This window comes from Muscardinus avellanarius, assembly GCF_963383645.1.
Source record: "Muscardinus avellanarius genome assembly, chromosome: 3".
Classification (NCBI taxonomy): Eukaryota; Metazoa; Chordata; class Mammalia; order Rodentia; family Gliridae; genus Muscardinus; species Muscardinus avellanarius.
In genome coordinates, this window is record NC_137788.1 from 40,330,279 (window position 1) to 40,351,558 (window position 21,280).

A 21,280-nucleotide genomic window follows, 5' to 3' on the forward strand; every position below is an offset into this window, starting at 1 on the left:
TTATTTGACAAATGACTTACTCAATTTCAAATTCTCAGTATCCTAAAGAAACAGAGATATTACCAATGAATAATAAAAATAAATTATTTAACCTCATATTAACAAAACTACAAGCAAAATTAGGTTATTATGTTACTTACGTGAAGCGTGACTATAGTTTAATAAAACTAAATGTTTGTAGCCAGGTGTGGTGGTGCACGCTTGTTATCCCTGCACTTGGGAGGCTGAGACAGGAGGATCTCACAGGTTCGAAGCCAGCCCCAGCTACTTAGTGAGGCTCTCAGCAACTTAGTGAGACCCTGTTTCCAAATAAATTACAAAATAGGTCTGGGAATATAGCCCGGAGGTAGAAAGCCTCTGGGTTCCACCTCCAGTACCACCAAAAAAAGGGAAGAAAAAAAAAAAAAAAAAAAGCTTATAGACTCTGCCGATCATTTTCAGACTTTAGAGTCATTCTACCTATTAACTAATTGTTAATATTTATTTTAGGCAGCAAAATCTATGAGTGTATCTATTCATTACGTATAGATTTTGCCCCAAAATTTCTGAGGAACTTCAACTTAGCTGGGTAGAACAAGTAATAAATGTGTGAGATTTTTACCAACAGCCTTATAATCCTCAGAAAATCACAAAGCAGAAGAAAGGAAAACACTGGGCTAGATATCTATTGGACCTATAATAATAATAATAAAGAAATCCTCAGTCCTGTGGCAAAAGAAGATAAATCGAGTATCCTCACAAACTGATTTGTATCATTAAAAAAAAAAAAAAAAATCAGCCAGGCGTGGTGGCACACAATTGTAATCCCAGTATTTGGGAGGCTGAGACAGGAGGATCGTGGTTCACAGACAACCTCAGCTATTAGTGAGGCCCTTTGGAACTCAGTGAGACCCTGTTTAAAAAGTGAAGAATAAAAAATAGGGCTGGGGATGTAGCTCAAAGGTAGAATGCCCCTGGGTTCCATCCCCAGTACCGGAAAAAAAAAAAAATCAGTGTTCATTTTCTTGGATCCACATGCATGCGCTCTCTGGGTACTATCATTCACTCCCATTGTGTGCACACCCATCTACTGACAGCAATACTTTAGCTTCCATGTCTGAGTTTCAAACCCACATTTCTAATTGCCCAGTATATATTTTTGAGGCAAAATACAGACTTCATATAATTTCTTTATGGTTTTGATGTTTCCTTAAATCTTAATTGTTTTAGGTTCTGGACACTGTTTCAATTCCATCAAAAAGGCATTGTTTGAAGGGAAATAAAGGGGGAAAGAACTACTAGCATAGGTGCAAAAATCTTAGAAGACACTTTTTAGATAAATAAACATTGGAGATAAAGTCTGCAGCTAAAAATGTTTGGAAGAACAAAATCCTATTGAATGTGTATTTGTAAGGTTAACTAAAAAGTCTCTCCTACAGATAACTTTATAGGCTTAATGTTTCTATGGAATGCTGGCTTTTAACTCTACAGCTCTTCTATAGCACTTTGTTGTCATAAATAACAGTATTCAGAGTGATAAAAAGTACCTATACAGATTATTCCAAGTGCCATTTTTTTCTTTACTAAACAGAAGTGTTTAATTTAGTTTTTATTTTTTTGGTGGTATTGGGGGTGGAACTCAGAGGCTTAATCCCTCCGGGATATACTTCCCAGACTTATTTTTTAATATTTTATTTGGAAACAGGGTCTCACTAAGTAGCTGAAGCTGGCTTCGAACCTGTGCGATCCTCCTGTTTCAGCCTCCCAAGAGAGGGGATTACAAGTGTGGGTCACCACACCCAGCTAAACAGAAGTATTTTAAAATTTTTATACTTGTCTTTACTTTCTTTATACATTTGGGTAAAAAGAGAGGAATTGCTGATTGGCTTCTCACTTTAAAACAAATAAGATGGTTTACAGTATTACACAAGCAATTAAAGCTAATGAAACTAAAACCATACAACACCTATACCTAACACAACGGTAAAGGTATCACTGTGCATCAGATGAAAACCAACAAACCATCTTCACCTCTTCTCCCTTATAAATTCTCTTTCCATCCTACCTTGGCTGACTTCGTCGGCTTCCACTAGATTTACTGATGAATCTCTCAGTGCTCCTAGAGAAGGATATTTCTATATAAATCGGCACACACTATTTCCCTGTTTAAAAAGCCGGTGGTTCTTCTTTGTAAACAGAATAAAGGGCCTTCACAATTAGACCTTAGCCTATCATTCCAACCATATTCCCTATCCATTCATTCTATATCCCAAACTGGACTACTTGCAGTCTCCTGGTTGCAGGATCTGCACAGGCTGTGCTTGGAATGCCCTGGCAAAACCCCGTCATTCTTCATCATCCAATTCAAATGTCACACTTCCTCTATGAAATCTACTCCAAGATCCCACAATGTCACTACTACCTCTGAGTTCACACACATATCATGTTCACAACTCACTGTACACAATACTTCCAGTCGACCACAATCCCTTATTACATATCAGAACCTGGGCCAGATATGGGGAAATTCGAATGCAAGAGCGAGCATTCGGGGTTTCCGTCAAGAAATTTCCACAGTAAAAATAAATTAAATGGCACGTCATCGACTACAAACCTCTTTCACATACCTCAAAACTCCCAAGGAACGCGGGGTCCACTTTACCTCTCCCACTACGGTCCCGTCGTCATCGGCCCCAGGCTCCTGAAGGACTGAACCCAATGCAGGGCCCAGATGGTTGGCTGCCGCCCTTCCCCCGGCCCCGCTGCGCCCCGTGAGGGAATCGGGAGCACAAAGCCCCAATCCCAGCTACCTTCGCCGAGCTGAGGGCTGTTTGTTGGGTCGGAGCTGAGCCCGGCTCCTAGGAGCGCCAGCGCCCGCTCCGAGCCCCGCCTCTGGGACGTTGGGGTCGCGGGAACCAAGGCGGCAAACGCCCGCTCACTAAACCGAAGGGCGCGCCGCGCCTGCTGATTGGTCAAAAACCCGGCCAGTTCAGGGAGCAGGGGCGGTACCGAAGGCGTCACGCAAGATCGCGGCGACGTGCTGGTGTGCTACCCAATCAGAGCCCAGAGAGGTTTAGCATCCGACCAATCCCAAGGCTCTTTGGAGAGCGGAGTGCGCCACCGCGCCGAGGCTCAGCCTCTCGAAGGTTTAAAACCTCCATTTCATCAACGGTTAAGTTCCGGGGTGGGGCGGGGCCTGCGCAGGCGCAGCCCAGCTGGCTGGCCCAGAGGCTAGGGAGGCGGAAGTGCTAGCCGTGGTTCTCCTCGCCCACAGATTGAATTTAAGATGTAAAAGAAAAGAATTTTACGTAGACCCATCCTGAATAATGAGTTTCTTTAAAGCTACTTAAGTATAAAGGGAGAGGGTGAAAAGGCGGTGGGAAGGAAAGAGTAACTTTATACTGGAGAAACCTAATAAACACTACTTCAGCCAATGAAGGCCAGCACGAAGACTCAGTCGCAAGCCATGCTAACAGTGTGTGTGAGCCGGGTATGGAGGCACGCACTAGTAATCCCAGTACGTGGCTGAGACAGGAGGATCGCAGGTTCATGGCCAGCCGCAGCAGCTTAGTGAGGCTCTCAGAAACGTAGTGAGACCGTTTCTAAATAAAATATAAAAAATAGGTCTGGAGGTGTAGCTTGGAGGTAGAAGGCCCCTGGGTTCCATCCCCAGTTACCACACACACAAAACAGTGTGTGTGCCTGATAAGATGTGATGGTTCTGTGATCTTCCCAATAACCTACAGCTGTATAAGAGGGACAAAGTATGATGATGTCTCATAAGAGAGACATCAGACAAATTCCAATAGTGAGAAGTCCTATAAAATATCTTACCTCTACTCCTAAAACTTAAACTCAGTGGGGATGGTGGTGTGCACTTGGAAGTTCCCACTACTAAGGAGGCTAACGTAAGAGCATTGCTTGAGCTTAGGAGTTTAGGGCCAACCTAAGCAACAGAGCAAGTGAGATCTTAAAATTTATGAAAGGGCAAGTCTGAGAAACTACCAGTCAAAAGGAGCCTACAAAGATAAAATAATTAAATGTAATGTGGTATTGTGGATTAAAAAAAAAATAGGACATAAGGTTAAAAACTGAGAAAGTCAGCCAGGTGTGGTGGTGCGTGCTTGTCATCCCAGTACTTGAAAGGCTGAGACAAGAGGATTGCAGGTTCTCAGCCAACCTCAGCTACTTAGTGAGGCCCTCTGCAACTTAGTGAGATCCTGTTTCAAAATAAAGAATAAAAAATTGGGCAGGGGGTGTTGTTCAGAGGTAGAATGCTCCAGGTTCAGTCCCCAATATGGCCAAAAATAAAATCCCCGAGAAAGTAAATTATAGACTTTAGTTAATAACATCAATATTATAGGAAATGTACCTAATAATGGAATATATTAAGCCGGATGTGGTGGCACATGCTTGTAATCCTAGCATTTAGGAGGCTGAGACCGGAGGATCACGGTTCGCAGACAGCCTCAGTTACTTAGTGAGGCCCTCTGCAACTCAGTGAGACCCAGTTTCAAAATAAAGAGTAAAAATGGGGCAGGGGGTATAGCTCAGAAGTAGAATGCCCCTGGGTTCCATCCCCAGACCCATAAAAAAAAAGAATATATTAAAATAAGGAGGCTGGGTGTGGGGTATGGAAACTTTCTACTATATTCTCAATTTTTCTGTAAATGTAAAACTGTCCTGGAGGCTGGAACAGTGGTAGAGTGTTTGCCTAGCATGCACCAGGCCTTAGATTTTATCCCCAGCACCACAAAATAAATGAATTAATTAAGAATTAAGCTGTTTTTAATTTGAAAGAAAAAAGAAAGCAACAGGAACGTTAAAGCACATACTAATTTCTTTCCCTTTTTTTGCGGATTTGGGGATGGAACCCAGGGGCATTTGACCTCTGAACCACACCCCTACCCTATTTTTTATTCTTTATTTTTTAAACAGGGTCTCACTAAGTTGCAAGGGCCACACCAAGTACCTGAGGCTGTCTGCGAACCGCGATCCTCCAGTTTCAGCCTCCCGAATGCTGGGATTACAAGTGTGCGCCACCACGCCCAGCTTCTAATTTCTTGAGTAACTAAAGTCTTCCTTTTTGTTTAATAATATCAAATACCAGCAAGATTACAATGAAACACTTTATTATCACTAGGCTTCTATACAGGATATACATTTTTTGTGTGTTGGTCTGGGAATTGAACTCAGGGACATTCTACCTCTAAACTATACCCCCAGCCCTACTTTATTTTTTATTTGAAAACAGTGTCACTAAGTTGCTGAGGCCAGCTTTGAACTTGTGATCTTTCTGGCTCAGCCTCCCAAGTACTGGCATTACAATTATGCACCACCATACTCCGCTCAGAATATACACTTAATATGATGCACTGATTTCATTTTGCTTTATATTCAGGAGAGCTTGGAGGTGACTAAAAAGCTGTATGTCTATAAATATTTAAAAATTTTTTAAATTATTACATAATTTGCATACTGTACTTTATCATGAAAAAGTTAATGCACAATGAATGTGAAAGTTAATTGAAAGGGCTGCTCAGATTTTACTATTAGTCTAGGTGTACTAGCAATTGACATTATAAATAAATAGACAAGACACTGCCTTTAATTCAAAGAGATTAAGAGCACCAATTTGTAAAATTAGAAGGTTTAATGAAATAAAATCTACAAATGCTGAACCAAGGGCCTATTACACACTGAGCTTTGTGCTAGACTTTATGGTGAACTGAAAGGACATTACAGTCATAGATTAAGGAAGGTACAATTTTATAGGCTAGGTAATAACAGGTCATGGTCCAAAGTAAATATAAATTACTCAGATTACAGGCTAGTTTAAAGATACACTGAATATAGAGTATGCTATTCTTTGGTCTCTGTTTATATACATTTTTTGTTTTTGTTTTTGGTGGTACTGGGGGTGGAACCTAGGGGCTTTCTACCTCTGAGCTATACTCCCAGACCTATTTTATATTTTATTTGGAAACAGGGTCTCACTAAATTGCTGAGAGCCTCACTAAGTAGCTGAAGCTGGCTTTGAACCTGTGGGGTTCTCCTGTCTCAGGCTCCTAATCACGGGGATTACAAGCATGCACCACCACACCCGGCTCTTTATATACATTTGTGTGTCATTTCAAGGAACCTAGAATTACTATGACTATTAGCTCCTACAGAGAAAAGATATCATCTCAAGCGCTTTAATTGATTCCACAGAAAATCATTTTCAGTGTGTCATACTTTTTAAAAAAGTGAATGAACTTGTTGCAAAATGTTATAATAAGGAAAACATTATAGAGGGAAGGATTCATCCACAATTCTGCATCCTAACTGCTGTAGGCTGAATGTCTGTGTCCCATTCAAAATTCCTATGTTGAAAGCGGGGCGTGGTGGCGCATGCTTGTAATCCCAGCATTCAGGAGGCTGAGACTGGAGGATCGCGGCTTGCGGACAGCCTCAGCTACTTAGTGAGGCCCTCTGCAACTCAGTGAGACCCGGTTTCAAAATAAAGAATAAAAAATAGGGCAAGGGGTGTAGCTTGGAGGTCAAATGCTCCTGGGTTCCATCCCCAGACCCGCAAAAATAAATAAATAAATAAATAAATAAATAAATAAAATTCCTGTGTTGAAATTCTAACCCACATGTGATGGTAGCAGGTGGGACCTTTGGGAGGTAATTAGATCATGAAGGTAGAGCCCTCATGAATGATTAGTGCCCGTATTAAAGAAACATCCAGAATGATCCCTTGCCCTTTCTACCATATGAAGTCACAAAAACATGGCTGTCTGTCAAACGGGAAGCAGGCCCTCACCAGATACCAAATCTGCCAACGCCTTGACTTTGGACTTCCCAGCCCTTAGAACTACAACAAATAAAGTAGTTCTGGTGTTTAAAAGCTACCCAGAGGAGATTATATATATATATATATATATATATATATATATATATATATATATATATATATGTGTGTGTGTGTGTGTGTGTATACGTATACGTATACATATATATGTATGTATGTATGTATGTATTTTGTGTGTGTGTGGTACTGGGGTTCCTGGAAACTCTTCTACCTTCAGGCTATACTCCCAGACCTATTTTATACTTTTTATTTGGAAACAGGGTCTCTTAAGCCAGCGCGGCTGGCTTCAAACCTGCGTGATCCTCCTGTCTCCGCCTCCCAAGCGCTGGGTTTGTAATCCCAGCATTTGGAGGCTGAGACCGGAGGATTGTGGTTCACGGACAGCCTCAGCTACTTAGTGAGGCCCTTCACAACTCAGTGAGACCCTGTTTCAAAATAAAGAATAAAAAAAATTGGGCAGGGGGTGTAGCTTGGAGGTCGAATGCTTCTGGGTTCCATCCCGACCCGCAAAAAAAAAAAAAAAAAAAAAAAAAAAAAAAAAAAAAAGCTACCCAGACTATGGTACTCTGATATGGTGGTCCAAATGGACTAAGATACTAACACAAAATAATTCATGTGATTAGACTAGGTAAACATTCAGTGTTATAAACCCTGACATGCCTGCTAACAAGCTGTTTGTGAGGATTAAAGAGCTATCCTTATCACTAGGATCAGAGAAGTTGGAATCAGTCATTTCTCTTCTTCTCAGTTCTGTTATTTACTATATTAAGTTTTTCCAAATATCCAACTTTCCTTTTCTCAATTTATACTTCTGAGCTAAGTTGTACTACCACTTTTTTTTTTTTAACCAGAGATTGAACCTGGGGCATTCTACTTTTAAGTTATATTCCCAGCCCTATTTTATTTTTTATTTTGAAAAAGGGTCTAAGTTGCTGAGGGTCTTGCTAAATTGCTGAGGCTGGTTTCAAATATGTATTCCTCTTGTCTCAGCCTCCCAAATACTGGAATTATAGGCATGCATGTACTACTGCTTTTCAACAACTATAGCTTTGCTTTTTAAGGAATAGTGTATTTAAGGGGGATTGCTAATCTGTCATTTTACGCAAAATTCCTTTCAGATATTAATCACATATTGGTAACTTAGTGTATGTGTGTGTGGTAGGGTACTAAGGATTGAACCCAGGGACATTCTACCTTCGAGCTATGCACTTTACTTTTTGTTTTGAAACAGGGTCTCCCTAGGTTGCTATAAGTCTTGCTGAGTTGCTGAGGCTCTCCTCGAACTTGTGATCCCCCTGTCTCAGCCTCCCCAATTCTGGGATTACAGGCATGTACCACCTCATCTGGCTCACTGGTACTGTCTTTTTTTTGGAGGGGGGGTACTAGGGGTGGAACCCAGGGGCTTTTCTACCTCCGGGCTATACTCCCAGACCTATATTATACTTTATTTGGAAACAGGGTCTCACTAAGTTGCTGAGAGCCTCACTAAGTAGCTGAGGCTGGCTTCGAACCTGTTTGATCCTCCTGTCTCAGCCTCCCAAGTATGGGAATTACAAGCGTGCGCCACCACACGGGGCTCAGTTTGCTAGCTGGGTGTGGTGGTGCACACCTGTAATTCACAGTACTTGGGAATGTGAGACAGGAAGATTACAGGTTCAAGGACAGCCTCAGCAAATAATAAGACTCTCATCAACCTAGTGAGACCCTGTTCCAAAATAAAAATAAAAAGGGCTGGGTGTATAGCCTGGAGGTAGAATGTTTGTGGGTTCAATCGTCAGTATTTAAAAAAAAAAAAAAAAAGAGCCAGGTCGTGGTGTCGCATGCTTGTAATCCCTACGCTTGGGGGGCTGAGACAGGAGGATCACACAGGTTTGAAGCCAGCCTCAGCTACTTAGTGAGGCTCTCAGTAATTTAGAGAGACCCTGTTTCCAAATAAAAATATAAAATTCGCTGGGCGTGGTGGCACACGCTTGTAATCCCCGTGCTTGGGAGGCTGAGACAGGAGGATCACACGGGTTCGAAGCCAGCCTAAGCTACCTAGTGAGGCTTTCACCTACTTAGTGAGGATTTCAGCAACTTAGTGAGACCCTGTTTCCAAATAAAATATAAAAAAGATCTGTGAGTATAGCCTGGAGGTAGAAAGCCTCTGGGATCCACACCCAGTACCACACAAAAAAAATACATATATATATATATATACATACACACACACACACACACACACACACACACACACACACACACACATATATATATTTGGTGTGGGAGTATAGTCTGGAAGTATAATCCTGATTTTTCAAACAAGAAAGTTAAAGATATACCAATCTACCTAAACTTTCAAAGTTTAAGGAACAAAGATGTTTTAAGATTAGCTTAAGACCATCTCTCTTTACTGGTTGGCTGGCAGTCCAACATTATAGAACTGACTAAACTCATCTGACAGTCACTCTAAAGAGGGTGCAGTATATTTTCTTTTGCCAAATTTGGCACATCAGATTTTTTGTGTGTCAGAGGCGAATGAACTCAGGGGCATTCTACCTCCAAGCTACACCTCCAGCCCTATTGTTTAGTCTTATTTTTGAAACGGTCTCACTGAGTTGCGAAGAGTCTCGCTAAGTAGCTGGGGCTGTCCCCAAACCAGGGTCTCTGCCTCCTGAATGCTGGGATTACAAGCGTGCGCCACCATACCCAGCTACTTTCAGAATCTTTGATAAAGTCTGACAGCAATAAGCAGGCAAATATGAGTAGTGGGAACCTTTATTTTAAAATCTGGATTAAGCAGCAGCTTCTGCAAAGGGCTAAGCATCACTGCAGGAAGTAGACCATAATTTAACAGATTGGCATGAAGGCCTGAATTCAAAGCCTGCAGCCTATATGCTTAAGAGAGAATGATAATGTAATAACACATTACCATACATTTGGTTTAATTCTGTGCTGTACAAAGAGCAAGCAGATACAGTCCCTTTAAGGAGCCCTGCATTTAGTATAGAGATGCCCAATACAACGCAGTGTAAAAAGGGAACTGGTGGGGGAGATACAAGCACAAGATAGGTGCAACTAATCCAGTTTGAGGAATTCCAAGAAATCTTCCTTGAGGAGGTAAAATATGAGCTAAATCCTGAAAACTGAATAGAACATAGCCAGCCACTTGGAGTGATAATATACAGATGAGCTATCTCTGTTTTTCAATATTTTTGTGGCACTGGGGATTGAACCCAGAGGCATTCTACATCCAAGCTACACTCTCAGCCTGATTTTTATTTTTCATTTATAAACAAGGTCTCACTAAGTTGCTGAGAGCTTCCCTAAATTGCTGAGGCTGGCTTTGCACCTATGATCCTCCTGTCTCAGTCTCCCAAGTACTAGAATTACAAGTGTGTGCCACCATGCCCAGCCAGATGATCTATCTCTAAAGGGGAATAGTTTCATGCACTGAATATATGTGTAAAGGCCTAATGTAGTAGTTGGGAGGATGTGACAGAAGACTCTCAGCAACTTAGCAAAACCCAGTTTAAAAATAAAAAGGGTTGCACTGGGCGTGGTGGCGCACGCTTGTAATGCCCACGCTTGGGAGGAGGAGACAGGAGGATCCTGCAGGTTCAAAGCCGGCCTCTTTGGCTTAAGAGACCCTGTTTCCAAATAAAAATATAAAATAGGTCTGGGAGTATAGCCTGGAGGCAGAAGGGTTTCCAGGAACCCCAGTACCACCCCCCCAAAAAAAAGGTTTGCCAGGCGTGATGGTGCACACTTGTAATCCCAGCATTTGGGAGGCTGGGAGACTGAGACCAGTGGATCTCGGTTTGAGGACAGCCTCAGCTACTTAGACCCTCTACAACTTAGTGAGACCCTATTTCAAAATAAAGAATAAAAAATAGGTAGGGAGTATAGCTCGGAGGATGAATGCCCCTGAGTTCCATCCTCAGACCCGCAAAAATATGAAAAAAAGAGCTACTCTTGAAACACAGTCCTAACCACATGTGTTTACTTATCATTAAGTACATTAGGTCTTTTTTGGGGAGAGAAGGGATGCTGGGGATTGAACCCAAAGGCATTCTACCTCTGAGCAATACAGTAAAAAATGCAAACATTGAACCCATTCACATGAATTTGATTTGTCTTTTACTACCTTTATTTTTGGTACTAGGCATAGAACTTAGGAGTGTTCTATCTCAGAATTATACCTCCAACCCTATTTTATTTTTTAAATTTTTATTACTTATTGCTAATTTTTTTTTTTTTTTTTTGGCGGTACTGGGGATGGAACCAAGGGACATTTTACCTCCCGGCTACATACCCTGCCCTATTTCTTATTCTTTATTTTGAAATAGGGTCTCACTGAGTTGCAAAGAGCACCATTAAGTAGCTGAGGCTGCAAACCACAATCCTCCTGTTCCAGCCTCCTGAATGCTGGGATTACAAGTGTGTGCCACCACACCCGGCCCTACTTATTTTTTATTTTGAAACAGGGTCTGGCTAAGCAACTGAGGATGACCTTGAGCCTACAATCCTCCTGTCTCAGCCTCCCACGTACTATGATTACAGGTGTGTAGCACCACTCCTGGCTTACCTTGTAGACTTGAAGAGGGTAAGAGAAGAGAAGAAAAGTAGCCAAAGGAAAAGGAGAGTGACTGTAGTCAAAGAGCCTGTTAGACTACCATCTTCCTCCAGTTTGCTGTCATTTGCCAACCTTGGTTACTCTGCCCTCAACAACTCAGTTCCTCTCTTGTAGTCTCTGTTCATTGTAGTATTTGACTTTTAAGTTCTACATGGGTGATGAAGCTAATACCCAGGCCTCTCGGTTTTTTGTTTGTTTGGTGTGGCACTGTGGATGAAACCCAGGGGCCTTCTACCTCTGGGCTACACTCACCAGACCTGTTGTATATTTTATTTGGAAACAGGTTCTCACTAAGTTGCTGAGAGCCTCAGAGGCTTCGAACCTGTGCGATCCTCCTGTCTCAGCCTTCCAAGTACTGGAATTACAAGCGTGTGCCACCACGCCCGGCTTGCCTCTCAGTTTTAATAACAAGGGATACATTCTTCATTAGCCTTTGATTCTTAGAGTCTCACTTCACATGGGTTCAGTCTGGAACTAGATATCATCAGGAACTCACAATCTGAAAAATTTCAATTCCAAACATCCCACTTTGGCCACCAGCATCTGTACTGCTAGCTGACTCAAATGGCCCACTACAACCATTCTCCACCCAATTCTCTAATACTTGGTCCCTCTCCCTGTCACCTTCCACTATCAGCCCTCACATATCATTATTTGCTTACTTGAATACTTTTGATTCCAGCTACATAATCATAAACATTATCTTGCAAACACCCTAAACTCTCTTAGCCCTCTCTTTATTATACTTGCCAGGAAAATCCAACCCTGAATGAACTCAACAATTTGCCTTTTCTATCTGCAGCTGAACAGCCAAACATCCTTGTCTGGCCTTTTAGTTCTAACTTATAATCTTTTTAAAAATATATTGGTGCATTGTAATCATACTTCATTATGATGTACAGGATTATAGAGGCATACATGCACACATCACTCATTTAGCCCTTCCCCAATCCCCGTTCCCTCCCACTGTCTTTGATATGTTTGTGAATTTACATCATGCTCACTAGGGTGCTTCGCTCTTCCCCCACCCCATCTCTCTCAGACAGGTTGCCTTCTTTACTCCTCTAAGGCTTCTTTGTCTAGAGTCTCTCCTATGTCCCATTTTCTCCCTAGCTTCTGAATATTAAGGAGAACATCTGACTTTTCACTTTTTGTGAGTGGCTAATCTCACTTACCATAATGTTCTCCAGTTCTATCCATTTCCCTGCAAATGACAAAATTTTGTTCTTCTTTATGGCTGAGTAGAATTCCATTGTGTACATATCCCATAGTTTGGTAACTCATTCATCTGTTGATAGACATCTTGTCTAGTTCTATAGTTTGGCAATTGTGTATTGTGCAGCAATAAACATAAATACACATGCATTAGTCTGATAGTTTGACTTCCATTCTTTTGGGTAGATACCCAGAAGTGGTATTGCTGAATCATATTTTTCTGAGGATCCTCCACACTGTTTTCCAAAGTGGTTGCACTAATTTGCAATCCCACCAACAGTATATTAGAATTCCCATTTCTGTACATGCTCACCAGCATTTTTTTTGTTGTTGTATTTTTAATGATTGTTATTCTAATTGGGGTTAGGTAAAATGTCAGGATAATTTTGATTTGCATCTCTCTAAATTTTTTATTTTTTATTTTTTATTTTTTATTTTTTGCTGGTCTGGGGATGGAACCCAGGGGCATTTGACCTCCGAGCTACACCCCCTGCCCAATTTTTTATTCTTTATTTTGAAACAAGGTCTCACTGAGTTGCAAAGGGCCTCATTAAGTAGCTGATGCTGTCTGTGAACCGCGATCCTTCAGTCTCAGCCTCCTAGCCTCCTGAATGCTGGGATTACAAGTGTGCGCCACCACGCCCGGCATCTCTAATTCTTAATGATGTTGAACATTTTATTTTATTTTATTTTATTTTTTGGGTCTGGGGATGGAACCCATGGGCATTTGACCTCCGAGCTACAGCTCCTGCCCTATTTTGTATTTTTTATTTTGAAACCGGGTCTCATTGAGTTGCAGAGGGCCTCACTAAGTAGCTGAGGCTGTCCGTGAACCGCGATCCTCCGGTCTTGCCTCCCAAATGCTGGGATTACAAGTGTGCGCCACCACGCCCGGCTCGATGTTGAACATTTTAAAATAAATTTATTAACCATTTGTAATTTTTCTTTTATGAAGTGTCTATTTAGTTAACTTGCCCATTTATTTTTCCTTTGGGTTATTTGTTTTCTTAGTGGTGAATTTCTTGAGTTCTCTGTATATTCTAGATATTAATTCTCTATCAGAGGAGTAGCTAGCAAAAATCTCCCATTCTGTCAGCTCTCTGTTGAGGTTCTTAATAGTTTCCTTTGCTGCACAGAAGCTCGTCAGTTTAATGCAATCCCATGTATTGATCCTCCTTTTAATTTCTTGTGCTTTTGAGGTCTTGTTGAGAAAGTTTTTTACCTGTTCTTATGTGTTAAGTGTTGGACCTATGCCCTCTTCAAGTAGCTGCAAGGTCTCTGGTCTAATTTCTAGGCCTTTGATCCATCTTGAATTGACGCTTGTGCAGGATGAGAAAGTGGGATTTATTTCCATTTTTCTGCATATAGTTAGCCAGTTTTGCCAACACTATTTGTTGAAGAGGCTATTATCACTACTTATTTTCAATACAGTACTTGCAACTCTAGGCAGAGCAATAAGGCAAGAGAAGAAAATCAAAGGAGTATAAATAAGAAAAGAAGAACTAAAACTCCCTCTGTTTGTAGATGACATGATATTATATTAGAAGATCCAACATATTCAACCAAAAGGCTTATAGAACTGATCAACAAATTCAGAAAGTTTCTAGATATAAAATCAGTCTTAAAAAATCAGAAGCTTTCCTGTATGCCAATCATAAATCCACTGAAAAAGAAATCCAGAAAATACTTCCACTCACAATATCCCCTCCAAAAATAAAATACTTAGGAATAAACCTAACCAAGGAGGTAAAAGATCTCTACAAGAAAAATTATAAAACATTGAAAAAAGAAATTGAAAAAGACATTAGAAGATGGAAAGACCTTCCATTTTCTTGGATAGGCAGAATAAATAGTCAAAATGGCCATTCTTCCAAAAGTGCTCTATAGATTCAATGCAATACCGATTCAGTTACCAAGGTCTTTTTTTTTTTTTTTGGTGGTACTGGGTATGGAACCCAGGGGCATTGTACCTTTGAGCTATACCCTCAGCTCTATTTTTAGCCTTATTATTATTATTATTATTATTATTATTATTACTATTATTATTATTTTAATTTTTTTTGGTGGCACTGGGGTTCCTGGAAACCCTTCTACCTCCGGGTTACACTCCCAGACCTATTTTTATACTTTTTACTTGGAAACAGGGTCTCTTAAGCCAGCGTGGCTGGCTTCGAACCTGCGCAATCCTCCTGTCTCTGCCTCCCAAGTGCAGGGATTATAAGCGTGTGCCACCACGCCCGGCTATTATTTTTTTTGAAACAGGGTCTCACTGAGTTGTGAAGGGCCTTGCTAAGTAGCTGAGGCCATCTGAATGATGGGGTTACAAGCCTGTGCCACCGCACCCAGCTACCAAGGTCATTCTTCACAGACATAGAAAAACCAGTCCTTAAATTCATTTGGAACTAAGTAGCTGAGACTGGAACCGTGATCCTCCTATTTCAGCTTCCTGAATGCTGGGATTACAAGCGTGTGCCACCAAGGGGAAAAAAAAAATTAATTTGGAACAACAAACCAGAATAGCCAAAGTAGTTCTCAGCAACAAGAACCATGCAGGAGGCATTAAAATACCTAACTTAAACTATACTACAAAGCCACAGTAATAAAAAAAAAAATGATATTGGCACAAAAACAGACACATAGACCAATGAAGCAAAATAGAAACAAACCCACACACCCATAGCCTTTTGAGTTTTGACAAAAGGTTTGCCAAAAACATACATTGGAAAAAAAAAAGCCTCTTTAACTTATAATCTTAAATACCATAAGATTTAACCATAATCTTAAAGTATCAAAGGAGCTCTTAACATTACCCAGAAGTCCTATTGATTAATACAACTGTGCCCAGCTTCTGACTAGCTTTCTTTAGAAAACCAAATATTCTACTATGAGGTTTCTATTTCATATCTTTTCTTTCTTCAATCATTGTATTCTGTTTCTCCTTACCCTCTGGTGATATTGTCTTTTCTTTACTGAGAAAATATGTTATCAGATAGGACCCTTATCATCTTCCTACTGTTCATCAATCTTCAAACTTTCCTGCAACTGTAATTTTCTTGCAATTCCTATTACAAATAAACTTTATCCTCTTTTAAGAGTTTTATCTGAGGCCCTCCTCATATATTTTGCAACCCATCTGATTTTGCTTTGTAAGAAAATGGTTCTTGCCCAGCATGGTGGCACATGCCTCTAATCCCAGTACTTGGGAGGCTGAGACAGGAGAATTTCAAGTTTGAGGCCAGACTCAGCAATTTTGCCAGACCCTGTTTCAAAATAAAAAATAAAAGAGATTGGGGGGTAAGTCAGTGGTAGAGCACAACTGGGTTCATTCTCTAGTACTCAAACATATACAAAGACACACACAATTTGATTCTCTTCTTTTCTTTCTTTTCTTTTTTTTTCTTTTTGGTGCATCTAGGGATGGGACCCAGGGGCATTCAACCTCCAAGCTACACCCCTGCCCTATTTTTTATTCTTTATTTTGAAACAGGGTCTCACTAAGTTGCAGAGGGCCTCATTAAGTAGCCGAGACTGTCTGCGAACCTCCTGTGTTAGCCTCCCGAAGGCTGGGATTACAACCGTGTGCCACCACGCCTGACTGGTTCTCTCCTTTTCTATCAAATAATTCCTATTAGTTTAAATACAAGCTCTAGTGTAGCACTGCCCAATTGAATTGTGATGGAAAAGTTCAACATGTGCTTTGTCTTGTACAGTTGTCACTGGCCAAATGCAACTAGTGAGCACTTGAATTATGGCCAGCAAACCTAAAGAGCACAATTTTTAAATTTTATTTAATGTAATTACATAACTAGAGGGGCTACCATATTGGACAGCATAGCTCCTATCTCCTAAATAAATTCTGCCTTGACTCCTGTTTCCCCTCTCTACTCTCCTCCAGCCCTATTTTTCGCTAAGTGGCTGAGGCTGTCTGCGAGACGCTTTCCTCTGGTCTCTGCCTCCTGAATGCTGGGATTACAAGTGTGTGCCACCACTCCAGGCTACTCCTTTTGCAATCTATCTTCAAATTAAATACAGACTGTGATCTGCTTTAGGTGGTGTCTCCTTGTTACCAACTCTGATTTAACTGTTTCAATCTGATCTTAATAATGTTCACCACTCTACCACCACAATCCCACTCCGAACACTCTTTTGGGGGCACCATTCTTCTGGTCTCCTAGTACCTCCCTGACTTTCTTCTCAGGCTCCTCCTCTTCTCTCCAACTTTTAAAGGTTTGTATTCACCAAGGCTCAGTTTTTGGACTTCTATTCTTTTCCCTTAAGATATTTCCCTAATAAAGGGGGCAGGGAAATGGGGTTATACTTAAAGGCTTAATCCAAATTCCTTTCTTCACTTCTTTACCTTCCATTCCCCCCTCATTCCATATAGCCCTGGTCTGTTTTCCTTCCTTTGTGGGACACTTTATCCTAGTCATACCTGCCTTAGCTCTTTCCTATCTGCGCTATACTCCCAGACCTTTTTTATATTTTATTTGGAAACAGGGTCTCACTAAGTAGCTGAGGCTGGCTTCCAACCCGTGCGATCCTCCTGTCTCAGCCTCCCAAGCGCGGGGATTACAAGCGTGCGCCACCACGCCCGGCTTTTAGAGGGTATTTCTAACTACCTTTTTTCTGCAGGACTGAGGACTGAACTCAGGGGCATTCTACTTTCGAGCTACACCCCCAGCTTTATTTTTTATTCTTTACTTTGAAACAAGTTCTCACTAAATTGTAGAGGGCCTCACTTAAAGTAGCTAAGGCTGGCCACGAACCCGTCTCGGCCTGCCAAGTACTGGAATTACAAGGATGCGCCACCACGCCTGGCTCCACTTCTAAGTACTTTAACCAAATTATATTTTTTGTTTTCTCTTTGTTTCCTTCCAAACGTCACCGTTGTTCGCACTTATTCGTGCCTTTACTTCTTCAGGTCAACTGCCCCCGACCCACACGCGGACATACACACACTCCTAGCGAGCGGAGACCGTGGGATTTGCGCTACCCGGCGTCGCGCGCCAGCCCTCAGCTCAGCTCCAGACCCGCGAGCGCAGGACGAGAAGCCCGGGCCAGGACACATGGACTCCCCCAGCCGGAGCGGAGGGGTGGGCGTGGCCCGCGGAGGCCCCGCCCCTTCCGGCCGCGGCGGGCGCCGGGGCAGCCAGGCGGCGGGGCGGCAGCGCCCGTGGGCCCGCCCCTTTCTTCCGCTCCGCCGCCCCGCCCGCCGCTGTCAGAGGCGCGGTGTATGCTGAGCTGCTGCTGCCGCCGGCTCCTGCGCGTCCTGGGCTCCAGCTCCCCGCTGCTCACCCGCCGGCCGCTCCTGCTCCGCCCCATGAAGCCGCTGGTCGTCTTCGTCCTCGGCGGCCCCGGCGCCGGCAAGGGCACCCAGTGCGCCCGCATCGTCGAGGTGAGGCCCGGCGGCGCCGGGTCCGGGCTGGCCGCGCTGGCCGCCCGCGCCCCGGGCTGTGGACTACGCGTCCCGGCGGCCACCGCGCCGCCCGCGTGGCGGAGCCCGAGGGGCGGGAGCGCGGTCGCCTGCCCCCGCTCCTTAGGTTTTGGGGACCAGAAGCATCTCTCCCGGGGAAGGGGAGAGGGTCCTGCGCGGAGGTCAGTGCGCGGAGGGCTGTGGGAGGGGAGGGCCGAGGAGCGCGGGTTTGGGCCCGCCGAGCCCCAGCCGCACCCGGGGAGGAGCCCGCGGGGCCCGCCGGCTGCGCGGGGCTCTCGCGGCCCGGGCCCGCGGCTGCAGCTCGGCGCGCCCGAGGCTTGGAAAGGCGCCGCGCGGGGCTCGAGCTTCACCTTTGGCCCTGCTGCCAGCTCACGCCTCGTCCTTGGACGAGTCACTTCCCTTCTCCGAGCCTCAGTGGTCCGACACATAAATAGAGGCTCTGCACCAGATTGAATGAGGATGTCAGCTCTCCCAACTCTAAAAATATATTACTGGGGCTTTTGAGTCTTTTTTTTTTTTTTTCATTTTTTGCTTTAAGTTGTAATACGTTTACCAGTTGGATTTTGTTAACCATTTCCTGTCTAGAGTGACAGATACGTGGTTAGCTGCAGTGATAATGTGAGAAAATCTTAATGGGCAGTCTGGAGAATGTTTGGAAAATAAGAAAACAAAATATCTACATACTGAAGAGGCGACTGGTGCTGGCTTAAAACAGTCACTGTGAAACTCAGACCAATAAAAATTTTTGACCTAGAGCTTACAAAAATAGTTTCCTCCTTTCCTGGGATATGGCCTATATTCATTTTGGACTTTACTTCTCTCCTATGTTCATACAATCAACTCCTGTCCTATATTTTATTCCCTAAAGAACATCCAGAAAAAGTGGGATGCTTTCTAAAAGTCATTATGTACTCTACAGTTGTATTTGTAATTATTGATTATTTTTAGGAACTAGTTAAAATACTTTTTTTATTTTTACTTTTTAAAAGACAAGTGACAGGTGGATGGTTTCAAGTTTTTATTTTATATATGAAATGACTTACATATAAGCGGCACGATAGGGGAAGAACAATGACTTTAGAGTCAGACAGATTCCTGATCAAACCAGGACTCTGTCTTTACTTTCTTTAGCCCCAGAGAAATTACTGTTAGCTTGAGTTCCTTTTTAAGAAGAGAGAAAATAGAAATACCTATCCTGCATGGTAATGAGGCAAAATATCCGCACACAGACACATATGCAAATAATTTTTTTCTTCGTTTTAAACTTCCTGATCTTATTTTATTGATTATTTTTTACCTTGAAGTAGCATTACTTTTTTTTTTTTTTTTTTGCGGGTCTGGGGGTGAAACCCAGGGGCATTTGACCTCGGAGCTACACCCCCTGCCCTATTTTTTAGTCTTTATTTTGAAACAGGGTCTCACTAAGTTGCAGAGGGCCTCACTAAGTAGCTGAGGCTGTCCGTGAACCACGATCCTCTGGTCTCAGCCTCCCGAATGCTGGGATTACAAGCATACACCACCACCCCCGGCTTTAGCATTACTTTTTGTGTGTGTGTGTGTTTGTTTACTGGGGATGGGACCCAGGGATGTTCTACTTCTGAACTACACTCTCAACCCTCTTTTAATTTTTATTTTGAAATAGAGTCTCAAGGTACTGAGGGCCTCACTAAATTGTTGAAATTAGCCTTGAATCTGTGATTCTCCTGTCTCAGCTCCTAAATGATGGGATTACAAGCATGCACCACCATGTGTGGCCATTGTATTTGAATGCATTTAAGCATTTTTCTTATTAATTATGAAGTACTTTTAAATGTCCACACCCAAAGTGGATAATACCCATATTACTGTAATCTAATAGTTGGTAATTAATAGGTTTAAAATATTATTAGCTGTTACTGAACAGGGTAAAGAATAAATCTTGGTTATGGAATGTGTAGATTATTTTTAATCCAGTAATGAGATATGTTCTGTATTATGTTCTTTTTTTAAAATATACTGTACTGGAGCTGGGCGTGGTGGTACACACTTGTAATCCCAGAGCTTGGGAGGCTGAGACAGGAGGATTGCACAGTTTCGAAGCCAGCCTCGGCTACTTAGTGAGGCTCTCAGCAGCTTAGTGAGATCTGTTTCCAAATGAAGTGTAAAATAAGTCTGGTAGTATATCCCAGAGGTAGAAAAGCCCCTGGGTTCTACTCCCAGCCCCCCCCCCCCACTACACACACATGCACACACACATACACACGAGCGCGCGCGCACACACACACACACACACACACACACACTGGGGATTAAACCCAGGGGTGTTCTACCACTGAGCTATACCCCCAGCCCTTTCTAGTTGGTGAGGCCAGACTCAAACCTGGGATCCTCCTTCCTGTTTTGGGCTCCCAAGTATTCCCAGGTATGGGATTACAGGTGTTTACTGCAGTACCTGGCATATTATTCTCTAGGACTTTCCATTGTGAGTCTCTTGCATTTTTGCTCTATACTTTATTACACAGGATTCATATATTGAATTTCAAGAGATTATAATTTTTAATCTATTTTTTTCTGTAGGATAAAAGATATATTAGTGTTAAATTCCTCAACCATTATGTTCTCGCTCATTTAGTTCATAGACTACTGAAATGTGGCTAAAATATAAGTGTTTGGAAGAACAGATGTACCTATGGCTCAGGTTGCCATAGGTACACCTGAGTCCTGGCTACAGACCCTGGAGCATTGCAGTTAGGAAAGGGGTAAAGCTGGTACTTCTTTCAGGAGGTATATTCCTTTTTGTTCACCATTTTTTTTTTTTTTTAGTACAAGGGATTGAACCCTGGGTCATTTGTTTCTGAGCTACATCCCAGCCAGATTTTATTTTATTTTAGTTTTTGAAACAAGGTCATGCTAAATTGCTGAGGCTGGTCTCGAACTCGAGATCCTCCTATCTTAGCCTCCCAAATACTGGGATTATAGGCATATGCTATCTTGACTGGCTCTGGAGGCTTATTCTACTCTGCTAATTACCCCATAAGGAGGGAAGTGCAAATCTGATACAGTATCTTCTAAAAGTATTCCCAAGTATGAAGATATTATTTGTCTTGTCTTTTTTTTCTCTCTCTTTTTATTTATTTATTTTGTGGTACCAGGGATGGAACCCAGGGGCATTCTACTTCTGAGCTACACCCTCAGCCCTGTT

At 42.4% G+C, this 21,280-nt stretch overlaps 1 protein-coding gene across 2 annotated transcripts in view; it reads left to right on the plus strand.

Moving 5' to 3' along the window:
- Positions 1-17,898: 17,898 nt before the first annotated feature.
- CMPK1 (cytidine/uridine monophosphate kinase 1) overlaps positions 17,899-21,280 on the plus strand; it is a gene marked incomplete at both ends in the record, with an annotated part of 38,868 nt that continues 35,486 nt past the window's right edge. For both annotated transcript variants that reach the window (XM_080692139.1, XM_080692140.1), the window contains one exon: positions 17,899-18,060. In XM_080692139.1, the coding sequence (XP_080548265.1) occupies positions 17,899-18,060 (162 nt within the window). The remainder of the gene's footprint in view (positions 18,061-21,280) is intronic.